Source organism: Doryrhamphus excisus, chromosome 16, assembly GCF_030265055.1.
Source record: "Doryrhamphus excisus isolate RoL2022-K1 chromosome 16, RoL_Dexc_1.0, whole genome shotgun sequence".
Taxonomy (NCBI): Eukaryota; Metazoa; Chordata; class Actinopteri; order Syngnathiformes; family Syngnathidae; genus Doryrhamphus; species Doryrhamphus excisus.
In genome coordinates, this window is record NC_080481.1 from 7,990,681 (window position 1) to 8,005,544 (window position 14,864).

At 43.5% G+C, this 14,864-nt stretch overlaps 1 protein-coding gene across 1 annotated transcript in view; it reads right to left on the reverse strand.

The window, feature by feature from the left end:
* Positions 1-8,257: 8,257 nt before the first annotated feature.
* Positions 8,258-14,864, reverse strand: part of ptgfrnb (prostaglandin F2 receptor inhibitor b) — a 36,585-nt gene continuing 29,978 nt past the window's right edge. Inside the window, exons 12-15 of the mRNA XM_058051799.1 lie at positions 11,347-11,533; positions 11,152-11,270; positions 11,017-11,067; positions 8,258-10,507 (exon numbers count right to left, since the gene is read on the reverse strand). Of these exons, the coding sequence (XP_057907782.1) occupies positions 10,395-10,507; positions 11,017-11,067; positions 11,152-11,270; positions 11,347-11,533 (470 nt within the window). The 3' untranslated portion in view covers positions 8,258-10,394. The remainder of the gene's footprint in view (positions 10,508-11,016; positions 11,068-11,151; positions 11,271-11,346; positions 11,534-14,864) is intronic.

Here is a 14,864-nt window from a genome sequence, read left to right on the forward strand (position 1 = left end):
GCTGTTCTCTATCACTGAAGTGTAAATCTCTTAAATGTGTGGTTAAGTGAAAGGTTATGCACTGCCCAGAAAGTTCTTGCAGGATGATGCAAAAAGAAAACCCGTAGTACAAAATGATTGCGACCGCAGACTGCAGGTTGAAGCCAGGAATAGACCTCAGTGACCTGAGGAATAAACCTTTCATCATCTGACAAGCGCATGCTCTTACCAAACCATTTCTCAGTTGAAGAGTTATGGCTTTCAGATGGTGTGATGCTGGAAAAGTAAGGCGGGGTGAGGAAGGCTTTCATGCCCACACAACGCCGCTTCCATCTGGGCAACATGCGAGTTGTGAACCGGAGCGTAGCAGCCTTTCGTGGGTTGTAGAGATGTCTCAATCGTGATCAGTCCGGTTGAAATCCTCCTCATTTTCTTGACACAAGCCAAAAAAGCTTGGACGGTTTGACCCATTCTTGCTTCTGAAAAGGTGTGAACAGTAGATACGTTAATATAATATGCATTAATAATTAATTTTAAGCGCCACGGCGGTCGAGTGGTTAGCGCGCAGACCTCACAGCTAGGAGACCAGGGTTCAATTCCACCCTCGGCCATCTCTGTGTGGAGTTTGCATGTTCTCCCTGTACATGCGTGGGTTTTCTCCGGGTACTCCGGTTTCCTCCCACATTCCAAAAACATGCTAGGTTAATTGGCGACTCCAAATTGTCCATAGGTATGAATGTGAGTGTGAATGGTTGTTTGTCTATATGTGCCCTTTGATTGGCTGGCGACCAGTCCAGGGTGTACCCCGCCTCTCGCCTGAAGACAGCTGGGATAGGCTCCAGCAACCCCCGCGACCCTTGTGAGGAAAAAGCGGTAGAAAATGAATGAATTAATGAATTAATTAATTAATTTGAATAATTTTCAGTCCACAAAGAAAAAAATCCAAAGAACGTTCCCGTGTGGACAGGATATGAATTGTTGTATTGCTCAAGATGTGGACAAGCGTCTTCCCCGAGTTATAACATGAAAAATCACCCTTGTAGTCACCTTTACAGTCCTATTCTTTGTTTACACCATATTGCTCAACTGCATCCCGCAGGCTAGAGGTCTACACGGAGCGTCCGGCCCCCACGGCTGGCCGGACTTCTCGGCTAACGGGGCGGGGCGGGCTGAAGAAATCTCAAGAACATGGCCACGGCTGTGGCCACGGCTATGGAAAACTCGAGACTTTTTGCTTTCCACGATAGTTCTTCACAAATGTCATTGAATTATGGTTTATAAATTTGTGTAGATAATACAAATCACTGAATGTCTTAACATTTCACCATTAAATATAACATTCAACAGTGCAACATGCATAGAACTTTTGCACAAGCCACTGCTGCAGAAGACACTTGATGTGCACCTTCTGGAATTGTAAAAATGATCTTTAATATTGATAGCCTCATTTGTTTCTTGAAAGGTCAGCTATATTGTCCATAATCCTTCCTTATATCATCTTTTTCACATAATTTATACTATCCTGAGCTGAAAAGCGCTTGTTCGGCCGCCTGACGGCTGGCCGCTCAAATCTCACCACGGCTGTGGACGGCTGTGGCTGTCGTGCCACGGCTGTGTGGCGGGGCGGCCAAGGAAAAGCACTGCCGTGTAGACCTCTACCGCAGGCTACGGGATCACTGATCAAGCTACCTAGTTAGCCTCTCCAATGTAATTATTCTAAACTTAAAGTGGGTAGCGAAGTGGGGAAGAAAGACCAAGAAGTCATGTACCACTTCCACACACAATGAGAGGAAACACTCCATCTCAGCCGTGGTATGTCAGTTCAGCTCTGCAGTCTGCAATGTAATCTAACATCGTGTTTCATATTACTGATGCCTTGCTACCAGAATATGACATAACCTTAATTTCAATATGTTTTGATAATAGGTCATACTGAACCGTGAACCAGTAATTTATTATTGTTTGAAAACCCACAATATAGTGAGCGATATTTGAGCTGCGATATACAGAGGGGCAACTGTACTGTACTCGTATAACCAAAAGCAAACTGGGAGTCTTCATTGAATAATTCTTGTTTTTGAAAAGGAATTTCGATGAACATGTGCAATTTTGGCCTGGGAGTGGGTATCCACTCTTCTCTGCTTCATTCTATTTTGCACTTCTCTCATTTTGACGTGGCAGAATGATGTTGCTCAATTTCTCCATGAAAAAGTTAATGTGAACGAAATCGTTTCTGCCGGTCCTGACTTCGCTGCACATGCATCACCATAAAAGAGGCAAGAAAACCAACTTGGCGCCTTCATCTTGCATCCACTCATAGCAAAGCAGACATTGGAGTGTGATCGGACACGGTGACTTTTATTTGTCCTCTTGCTTTAAGTTTATGCATGAGCCATTTGAATGCATATTGTTTATTTTTGCAGCAAGTATATACAGGCTGTGTAATGGAATACTGTATTTTACGAGGCAGTGGGGATAGTTCTTGATGGGTCCTCTCCCTCGCTCTTGGGGTTTATGTGACCGTGAAATGCTATGATTGATGGTGCGCTGGACACATTAACGCACAAACATTGTGTAGCACTCTCAGGATGACTTGACCCACATTTTGGCTGCGTCATTACGTACAAACGCGGTTGAATGGGGTCCCGCAAGGTTACGCATCCCATTTCACTGAGTGTTAATCTGCAAAGCATAAACGCCATTGTGCCACATCCTGTACAGCAGTAAAGTTCAAAGTCCATCCGGCAGGAGGGACTACACCATCAAGAAGATGTACAATTGTGATATTTTCACAATTAATTACGACTTCTTTCAGAGGAATAACTTCACTCTGATCGGTGAACTGACCACATTTGTGGATGCATGGTAAGAGACGTTTACAAAAATGGACGTCAGTTCCAAACGGTGGAAGCCATCTTCATCACCTGGAGCAACATTCCCACTAGCCTCCTGGAAGCACTGGCATCAAGCATGCCCAAACCCATTTCTGAGGTGATTAGCAAGAATGGCGCAGCTACTCATTACAGTGTCATCAGGGGTTCAGAATTACAGGAACACCAACCCACGCTTTTATCAGGGATTATTGCGACTGTTGTGAGATAATTCAAACCTGCAATAAGCTTGTTGTTGTGGTGATCAAGGCTGGTTCTTGTGTGTCTCACCGAACATTACACCAACACTACTGACATCTTGTGACCCTACATGTCAGTCCGACTGGCTTTTTTTACCAGGCAAAAGTCCAAGTGCATTATGTTGCCATACTTTGTCTTGAGAGTGGAAAATATTCCATTCCGAAGAGTATGTATTTTAGTTCATTTAATAATGTTTATGTAAAAAAATGCTTAGTATAGATTAAAAAAAACATATTTTTAAGATTAATAATAGGTTGTACTCAACCACAAAATCACATGATATATTTTACGAGGCAAAGTGTGTCATGTTGCCATACTTTGTCTTGAGAGTGGAAAATATTCCATTCTGAAGAGTATGTATTTTAGTTCATTTAATAATAGGCTGTACTCAACCACGAAATCACATGATTTATTCATTAATATATTTTGGAAAAATCATGATAGAGTAAAACCACTAAATTGGAACCATAAATGGATGATTGTAATACATGGTGAGAGTGGATCCTCCACAGTCAAACTCCATGGAGGTTGTCAAATTTGGAAATGGACCAAAACTGGCCAAGAACAAGATTTGAAACATGAAAGATGTCCTACAAATAAAGATTATTCCACATTAGGAATGCCTTTTTAGACCAAGTGTGAAACAGACGGGCCTTAGAAATTCCACTCAAGTAAAAAAATAAAAATAAATAAACTACAAAGAAAGCTGTAATGCACATCTGGCTAAAGGTGTGGGATGTGGAATTTATTTTCACTTTCATGTCGTGCCTTTTCATGCCAGCGAGTCAGGCAGCAGGTTTTGGATTGTTTGACTCTGGTGGTATTTGGGACACACTAAATTCAGACTAAATTCAAGTTTAGATGTCTATTAGTGGGTCACAATGCATATGAGGACTCATCGCCTAATTAATATGGCGTCTGACGCGGTCTATTCTCAGCCGCAGACATGCTGGGATGAGACGTTTGGCTTTACAGCAATGGAAGGCACAGACGGGTCAGGTTGGCTTTTATAGGCTGAAATTGGACACCCAGTGGTTGCTTCCTGCCTTTATTATTGCCCTTGATTCCAAGAAAGCAGTTCAGGCCTGCAACACATTTGGTGAAGTTCCAGTTGCATGATTCTGCAAAGTCACGTAGGAGTCAAACGCTGCAGAAAACGCACAAGCGTCTTGACAGCTGCAAAAGAGTTCAAGTGACTTTCCTTATCCCCTTGCATGTTAATGCTTTCCTGATGGAGCATTAGCTGAGATCCCTGCAGTCTCATGTGGAATTATAGCTAGTATGTCAATACACGCCGTCGGTGATTAGCGGGGATGTGCGTGTCAAAACGGGACGATCCCGCATCCCTTTTGCAACCTCAAGAGCTTTGATCACGCTAATTTTGACTTACCAGAAGGGGGCAGGATTAATTTGTGACAATTTTCCATCCAATTTTCCATCCACCCAATTGGCCCTTTCACAATCCATTGATTCATTCTTTCTTCCTGCTGACAAAAGAGGGAGAGAGATGTCAATCAAGCGCCATGATGATAAAATGCCATCATCAAGGAGCAGCATTTGGTATCAAGAGTATTAATAACCATCTGGAAGATGAGGTAAACGGTATTTGCAGCCTGTGCGCAAAGCAGTTGCTGCAGGCTGGTCTTTCAGCGAGCTATTAGGTGGCGGCAAGCCATTGAGGCAACCTAGACTCACATTCACACCGCCAGTTATTTGTGTGCACGCGTATGCGTGACACGCCATGTAAGGGCAAGTCATGCTGGCGGTGAGCGTGTGTGTGACACCTCTGCTGGGGTCCAACGGACTCCACAACCAGATGGACACTTACCTCAAAGAACCTGGAACCTGTTGACTTGGGTGACCATACTATATAACAACAGGACACTCGGGCCAGAAAAAAGATATTCAAAGATGCTTTATCATTTAAATACATTTAAAGTATGCCTCCACTATAAGATAGTAACCATGATCTATCAACTGCAGGGGTCTCAAACTCAATTTACCTGGGGGCCACTGGTGCTAGGGTCTGGGCGAGGCTGGGCCGCATCAGGTTTTCAACCCCCCCCCCCCCCCAAAAAAAAAACACATTTGTTAAAAACAGAGAAATTAATAAACTTTGCTTTGGTTCTGATTTTCTACAAGAAAAGCTCTGATAAAACATTCCACTCAAATATCTTACTTTTTATTTTTCTACACAAAATAAGATGAAAAATAAACAAATCAAGAATAAAGAAAATCAATAATCAATAATAATAATAATAAAACGGCAAATAATAAAAACTTAAGAAACCACATATAGTTGGTGGGTAGACACATTTTTTTTCAGATTAAAATGAACAAAGCATTATTAGAGCCCTGTAGACATGACAAAACACGACTATAGTCACATTTATACTCTTTTTATTTACAACATATTGCGCAACTGCAGGGTCTTGAGACACATGCTAACTCACAAACTAGAGAGCTAGCGACCTAAACGGTAGCCTCCAAGTTATTTCCTTTAAACTTAAAATGCCAAAAACTTACCACTTCCACACGGATAGGGAGGATAACTATTAACAGTTATTTAACCTTTAACATGAACATTAATCAAACGTAATAATTTTTTCTGGGTACATGATACCATAACATTCAACTTTCATATCAAGGCGGGGGCCTAAACTAGCGTCCTGCGGGCCACATTTGTGTTTGAGACCCCTGATCTACTGTATAATCAAACACACAAATTCCAAAGAACGACCATTCAAAAAGGATTTCAAAAACATGAAAATGTTTACGTTTGTAAATGTAACCAATATTTTCTAAGAACAATGTGCCCAAGTTGAACTGACACAGGCACACAGGCATATAAACAAGAGACATTTTCTTTGTTTGGGGGGGTTTTGGGACCCCCTCCCCAACGGTCGGAATAAGTTGAATGAACCTTTCACTCAACAACATGAATCATACATTCATTTATCTTCTACCGCTTATTCTCACAAGGGTCGCGGAGGTGCTGGAGCCTATCCCAGCTGTCTTTTACTTATTTTGTAGTGTAGCATACCAGAAAAGACTTGATCAAGTGATATTACTTAACTGAAAATAGTCCGCAACAGTAGGTATGATAAAAATTCAGTCATTTACTTTTTTATGCGTGTGGTATAGTTTTATCCACAATGTCATGGCAGCAAGGAATAATCTCGCAAGGTTCGAGGTGCTCAATGATGTTTAAACCTTACATTACTCACCACTGACAATGGCTCGCTCTTTTCTGGTACAGCTAATGACTTTTTTGCCATCCCGTGGGAGTTTCCTGTGTGATGCCGCCTCATATGCGTGATGAGGTTCATCATGCATTAAACTTCCCCTATTCTGTGCCACCATGGAAAACTTGTGCTTGATAAAAGCTTTACGCTCACCTGCAACTTATTTTTACTGGCTGACATCTTTCCAACTTCTTGCTATGTTGCTAGCACTCGTACGGACGGAATGCGGGAAATATCCGTGTTTGTGCGGACATAGCCTTACTGTTTTTAACACATTTTGTGCGTCTTGATATCTCAAGTGCGGAAGTAATCGGAAAAAGTGAACACATTCCAAAAAAATTGTTGCACACACAAATCTGTGTTGGCGGACACGTTCTGAAGATGCATTTTTAAGACTTTGGTGCAGAGTGCAACACAGTGGGCGCAAGAATTCCAGAGTGAGGAGGCCTCACTCTGCTCACTCAGGTGTTGGTTTTAATAGAAATGATTTGCTTTGCTGGCCACAAAGAGTTGTGGGGCCCACAGCAGGATTGCAGTTAAAGCAACAGCGAGAAGAAGTTGATACAATAAACTGTGCCTGGCAATACAGAAACATGATATGCGTCAATAAATATAAAAATGCCTTGAAACACATACAACACACACTGTATCAAAAGACTAATCAGGAAATGTGTTAAAACATTTGGCCTTTAAAAGCTTCATGTTCAGGTTTTTTGAAGTTTTGTTTTTTTTTCACACTCTGTCCCTCTCCGATTTTGGATCAACATTTTGAAGAGTCCGTGGTGACTTGTAAATATTAGATGAGATTCGGCTCCAGAGCCCTCCCCTCGCTCATGGCAACTTTGGTGCCTTGACTTTGGTGCCTTCAAGGGCTGCCGAACAAAGTGCGAAATCTCAACGCTTGATGAAAAAACAATGATCAGTGAAGCATAAAGATGTAACAGCTACAAATCGTGGTCTTTTTGCACAGCGGTATCACATATTTAGAAATGATCACTGATTTAGGATGAATGAAAAAAACAGCATATTATCCAACCCGACCTAAAAAGGCCCACGTGGTGCCTTCTTAAAAACACTCATTTAATAGCAACACAAAGTATGGAGTTTCGGTTTGTGCCAAACATTAATCCAAGTTGAGTCTGTTTGATAAGATAATCTTTTCCTCCAAGTAAGAGAGTGCAGGATTTAAAGTGATTACAATGAAAAGTGGCCACCGAGCAGATGGATGCGGTGTAAACATTCAGTGTTGATCACATTGGGAACAAAAAAGAATTCATGTCACCTCTACTGTACCGCCGGTAGAACAAGCTTGCCGATATTTTCCGTAACCCTCAAGCTGCAACGGCTCACCACACAGCATCTCAGGAGGAGCGTAGGGGGTGCGAGCACGATTAGCACTGGAGAGCTGAAGAAGACAACAGCCAAGTTGTAACAAGAGCACATTACTAAATGATCCACGACAGGAGCCAACACACAAAGCAGGACCGGGAAACTGGGTCAAGCGGACCCTGAGAGAGCAAGCTCGAAAAGATGCCACTTTCCTCCACATGCAAATGAAAGGGAGCGGGACTGGCATTGAAGAGGCGCTAAAATCAAAGCCTGCGAGAACAGCCGAGGCTCATCTGCATTTTCAATCAAGAGCGAGGGAAGAGAAATTGGTGTAATGTGGAGAGGCAGGGAAAGATAGACGGGAGTAGAGCAGAGGAAAAGACAAGCCGGTGACAAATGGTGGAAGACACCACGAAGAGGCATGGCAGTGACAAGATGCAGCCCAGTGTTGAATAATAAAACATTCCGCAGCAACTTTTTTTCCAACTAAAAAAAAAAAAAAAAGATTGATAGCGTAAAACCCCCGCATACTGACGAAAACCATCTCGTCCCACATTTGTCACCGTGTCGGAACTCTCATCACGGCCACATCAGATGCTTTGGAAAAAACTCATTTTCAGCAGAGCGAGGGGGCCACTGTGGGGCGAGGCGGGCCAAGCACCCCAACGCCCGCCAACCAACCGGCCAAACAACACAGACGGCCTTATTTACACACTAATCCATCTTGTCTGCAAAATACACACATCCAGAGACGTCACGAAGAAACGCCAGCTTTATTAGAGCTGCTTGTCGGGATAGAGGGGGTGTTAAACACGCAATTTGAGATCAGCATCTTACAAATTTATTCATAAAAAAAATACAGTTCATCACACTTGTGGCAATAAAATGACAGAACATGAAAGGAGGGAAGTCTTAGTGGCATTTTGTGTTAAAAGTTTAGCATTTGGCACAGAATATTTGCTGTATTGCCTGTGTATGTGAAATAATGATTGCATATTCAGGTGGTCCTCATGGTTACGTACGCGCTGCCACTATTAATACTGTACAAAAAGAACTACTGTATACGTGTGAATAGAGTAGTCCCTCGTTTACCGCGACCATAAGTAGTAGGATTCCTTCTTTACAAGTGGAAGAGAGCCATTTAGACATGAAATAACACTCCAATATTTACCTTTACACACGTATTACAGTAGACATAATAACAGCAATACCTCAAATTTGGGGTAAGGCAGTGGGGCAGTAAAAGAAAGTGAAAGTGTCATTAAAATTAGGCATCACGGAGGAACCAACATGGATAAAACATGTGAAAGGATGTGTGAATGTCCTATGAAACGGAGAGCGATAACAGCATAAGCAGCGTAGCGGTTTCAATATTGAGACGTCCTCCCCCGAGTAAGCCCGTCTCTCACTCCTCATAACACCCCCCAGTGTTCCTGGTAATCTTCTTAGGACTGTATTTGATATGTCTTTGGGAACGGAACTCGTACGTAACCCGAGGACTACCTGTGCTTCATTTGAATATTGCAGCCGCACTTTCATAGGCGCTGTCAATCATGCCCTGAGGACTCAGACTCAAGAGTGGAAAAACAACCGCTGCGCCATATTGCTCCTAAAGTTCAGACTGCATTTGACTGAAATACTATTTGAAAGTCCTATAAAACACACACACCTTGCAGCTCGAAACAAACACATTTCGCCGTGCATCGACGCAGACGGCCGACATGATCCGTCAACGCGTTCATTTCTTTGCAACACCCAACAACAGACGCCAGGAAATTCGGGGGATTTCTGGGATTTTCAGTTAAGTGTGGAGTAAACTTGCCTTGTTTCTCTTACAGACGGCACATAGGAAATCTGCGAAGTGAAATATTTCAACCAGGGGCTAAATAAAAGGGACATTTCATTTTGGGGGGGGGAGTTCACCACATGACAAGCTTACATTAGTGGAGTGACAGTACCATTTGGGAGCGTTTGATGTAACCCTGAAAACAGCTCCTGCTGCTCACTCGGTGCTATAAAACACACCATGCACACGCACACTGTGCACGTAACACACACACAATATATTTCTGTGATAACATTGCGCACACGCACAAACACACTTGACTGCATGTCTCCTCGTGAAGCATAAAAATGTCTCTGACGTTAAAATCTCTTAATTTGAAAAAGACTAGAGCTGAGAATAGAAGGTAGTTATCGTCCATTTGTTAAGGTAGGAACACTCTGGGTTGGTAGTGCAATCCCTCGCACGCAGGCTTGGAGGACACGAAGCTTCTGCGGCCCGTTGTGGCACAACGCTTCCTCCCGAGTGTCCAAAAGGAACAAGACTCAAGCTGACTAAACTGAACCCCCAAAGCCCAGCTGCACATTTGAGGGGCTTCTTCTTCTCCAGCCTGAGCTCTTGCTTTGTTAGTGTTTGGTGGGGAAGTGGTCCTTCCACGTGGCAGTGAGATCTCCTGTGTCTATGAAAGAAAAACTGAAAACTAAGATCTAGTTCCCAGTTGTAAGGATCCCCCTGCTCCTCCACTGCAGAGCTGTAATGGTTCCCAGCGCCCGGCGAAGCGCTACAATGGCTTCGTCCATGTTACTCCCAACGTCTTCCGCTTGGAAACAAATGGCTGTCCCAGAAGTCGTCGACGGGAGTGTGTCTGTTGTGCGCAATGTGTTTCCTGTGAGCGCTGCAGTGTGAAGGCGCAGGGGAAAGTGTTTGTCAGTCCATCTCCAGGTCCATCAGTTTGTTGCGTGAACGTGGAGTGTGTGCAGCGTTGCGGCAGCAGCACTGAGCGCACACCAGACCCAGGACCAGCGAGAACAGGCCGACACCTAGAGACAGGACAAGGATTATTCCAGACCCTGTATCTTCTGGTGGGCTGGTTGCGGCCCGCGGGCTGTAGTTTGCCCACGCCTGTTCTAAAATGATTTCTGCGTGGTTCCTTCCACCGCAAGGACCCTTTTAGGAAGCGTGTTTGCTGGCTAAAAATAATATCACGCTGTTCCTTTAGCAGTGTTGCTACTTTGAAGAGACTCCACAGCAACATCATGCTGCAGAGGAGATTCTACTGTCTAATTTATAGAACACCGCCACTCTGGCTATGAAGCAAGACAAGCAATGCTGTCCATTTACAATATACAGACAAAAGTATTGGGACACGATCTTAATATTGGACAATGTGTACTATTACTGCATACCCTGCTATCCGCCACAGAGACACACAATATTTTATTGATTGTTGTGGGCTATATTAATCCTTTTGCCTGAATTACATTGACAGTGCATTGACAATAGCAGAAGACATGCGGGTCTTTATGAGGGTGGATGAGAGTTACTTTACCTACTGATGCAGAAACACCATACAAGAGAGGCAACTTAAGGGACTCCCACACTGGAAGCAGAAAGAATTTGTCTCAGAACCACAGCAATGTCACATAACACAGAAACACGATGAAACATGAAGCCCACTCCTCACCAGCGAATCGGACCGTCAGGAAGATCCGTGATGACATCAGCTCCCCAGCTTGAGTCCAGGCTCCCGTGGAAGCGGACAGGTACCAGGGGGTGGCGACACAGTGATACTCCCCACTGTCACTAGAAGGCAGACCATATGGGGATTGTTAAAACAACAACATAGCTCGTATGGAAACACCAGGGTACACACACTCACCTATCATGAGCGCTGTGGATGTTTAATGTGTAGGAGTTTGCATCGTCGCGCTCTATGGAAAGGTCGCTGGAAGAATTGCGATGCTCTTTCCTCACAACACCAAAGCGGTCAATGCTGGCTACTTGAGTTGTGGTTTCTGCGCCACGGAGACGTGTGAAAAACCAACGCACCACGTAAGCCACGTCGTCTGAAAGAGACACCAGGACCAGTTTTTGAAATGGCATGGAATGACAGTGGAGCACAGTCCTGCAAAATAGACAAAAATTCTCCAAAAAATGCTTTTTCCTTGCTACAATCCCAGCCATCTTTCATAAGACAACCCGTCAGTACTGGTCATTCAAGAGGATTTTCACTCATCTTTCAAGGCACACAGATTATTGTGTTGTATGGCTATATGAACATGGATGCTTCCAAAAGAAATCAGTATAAAAAAGGTTGTTTATACCGTTTTCCGGGCTGCACGGTCAAATGGTTAGCGCGCAGACCTTACAGCGAGGAGACCTGAGTTCAATCCCACCCTCGGCCATCTCTGTGTGGAGTTTGCATGTTTTTCTTGTGCTTGCGTGGGTTTTCTCCAGGGACTCAGGTTTCCTCCCACATTCCAAAAACATGCTAGGTTAATTGGCAACTCCAAATTGTCCAAAAGGTATAAATGTGAGTGGCACAGTGCCCTGTGATTGGCTGGCCACCAGTCCAGGGTGTACCCCACCTCTCGCTCAAAGACAGCTGGTATAGGCTCCAGCAACCCCCCACGACCCTTGTGAGGATAAGCGGTAGAAAATGAATGAATGAATACTGTTTTCCATACTTTAGTAATCAGCAGGAGAACATAGGTAAGTTTCAGGACAATATCAGTTCCCGACTAAAAAAGCCTTTTGTGAAATGATACCTATTTCAAGCATCATTTTTACTTTGGACATATTTTTTTGGACATATTTTTTTGCCTTAGCAACAGCTCAATTATCTACCCAACATAAACAACACAAAAATTTACAAATACATTGTCACAATTACTTGTTCCTGCAACAACGCTCCCCTCCCCCCAACAAAAGGCGGGGTAGCTACTGTATTCATTTCTGTCATTAGATGAATACATCAGCATAACAAGACGAGCAAGATCAAGGCATGCTCGGATTATGTTTGGCGTGTGAGAACCCGAGAGACGTGACCGCAACCCTTCAAACACCTTTGGGATGAACGAGAGCAGACCCAGGCATGGAATTGCGCATCAATCCACCTCCGTATAATCGTGGTTTGGATTTTCATGTGGGTTTCTTTTTTTGTGGTTGTTTACCGCTTCCAGACCCGACTGTGATAAGTGAATTTCTGTGAAGTAGAATTCCATATTTATAAATTGAATATTTTCATACTGAGCACATCAACCAGGTTTCCAACCTTTTAAATAATTTTTATCATTATTAGAGCTCCATCTCTGTGTGGAGTTTGCATGTTCTCCCCGTGCATGCGTGGGTTTTCTCCAGGTACTCTGGTTTCCTCCCACATTCCAAAAACATGCTAGGTTAATTAGCGACTCCAAATTGTCCATATGTATGAATGTTAGTGAATGCTTGTTTGTCTATATGTGCCCTGTGATTGGCTGGCAACCAGTCCAGGGTGTACCCCGCCTCTCGTCCGAAGACAGCTGGGATAGGCTCCAGCAGCCCCTGCGACCCTCGTGAGGATAAGCGGTAGGAAATGAATGAATGAATGAATGATTAGAGCTCTCAAGACAAGATATAACACTCCTACGGCCACCTTCACACACGCCTCTAGTCCATTCACCATGGGGATGACACTTCCTCATTGTCACAAAAAAACACCACCGGATGCATTCAGGGACACACTGCACACCACAATAACGGTTTCATAATACACGCATGTGTAAATGTTAAGTGTGAGCACTATTTTTGTTGCTTGATCTTTCAGGTCTTGTTTTTGCAGGAAGCAGCTGATTGGCCCCACCCCTTCTTGGAGTATATAAATGGATGCAGGTCTGTTCTGGCTCTCGCTCTCTGCTCGGCCTCGGTTTGCGGCAGCCTTGGTTCCACCTCGGTATGCTCCAGGGCCACTCAGCTGCTTCCTGCTCGCTGCTGGCTTTACGCTGAGCAGCAGGCTGGTTTTTATGTTTTTCTATGAGTTTTTAATTTTTGTTTGTCATGCTGACCAGCTGTCCTGTTTTCGGTTTTGTTTAGGGATTTAGTAGTATTTGTCCTTGTTTCGGGGTAGCTTTGCATGGACGTTTATTGTGCCTATTGTGAGATAATTCAAACCTGCAGTTAAAGCCTGTTGTTCCCGCAATCAAGTCTGGTGCTTGTGCGCATTATAGTAACATTACTGACACCTAGTGACCAGTGTATATAATAGTACATGTCATCATCACGTCATCTTATGAATGCTTTATATTTGTATGTTAATTCATTTAGCCATTTGTGTGCTTGAAAGTGCTTATTTTAGCCAAAAAATACATCACATTTGCTTAAATATGATATTAAATATAAATATTATGATATAAATATGTCTGATTAGTGTTAGGCTGTATTCAACCACAAAACAGCATGATTTATTAATGGATATCTTTTAGAAAAGCATGAAATGATGAGGGACTGCTGTACTATTGAGAACATAATATTTCTATGACTGTACAAACCACTGTATGAGTTGTTGGCTCACTAACAGACCTGCCAACCTCGAAGAAATGTGATGAGTCCCCGGTGCCTCTCTCGCCAGCCCCCGCCCCACTACTTCAGAAGCACTGCCATAGACCAATTTGAGTAGGCAGTGACTATTTATTCCAAAAACATACAGACACCGCAGGTCGAGTTTCCTCAAAATACCTTTGCTGTCAGTCTGTCACGTGATTAACAGCAGTGTATATGCACCGTGTTTAACATCAAAAGAGAAGCGTTACCTTTTAGATTATGGAACGGGAGCTATTTTTGTATTTTGGGTGCAGCCGTGATGTCAAGAATGACATACGCCTGCAGAGATCAGCCCAGAATCAGAACCTCCATAGCGGCTTAATCATTAACATGCACGCAGGGGGCGACTGCCTCTCTCCCGGGGAGGGTGAAAAAAACAGATGGATAGGCAGCATAAGAAAAAGGATGCTGGTGATGACAAAAGGAAGCAAACAGGGACGAGACAGAATTTATGATAATAGATGTAATCTTTGCAGGGGGAGGGGGCAGAGCAAGCTTATTATTTCCAAGAGCAAGGGCTGGAGCGATGGAGAGAGGGAGAGAGAGAGAGAGAGAGAGTGAGCGAGAAGGAAGCACAAACTAGTCATTAGTGTGTCAGGGAGAGAGGAACTATTAGAACTGTACTGCTCCGACACACACAAACATGCACACACAAACAAACGTGCACGCACACACTAAATACCCCATGAAGCCTTAGTCATTCTCTGTCATTTAGGAGACAAATAGGCACTGCGGATGATAAAATAAAGAGAGGATTTGCAAATGACTGGAAAAAAAAGACAAACAAAGATGAAAAAGTGTTAAGGAGCAGTGGGCGTT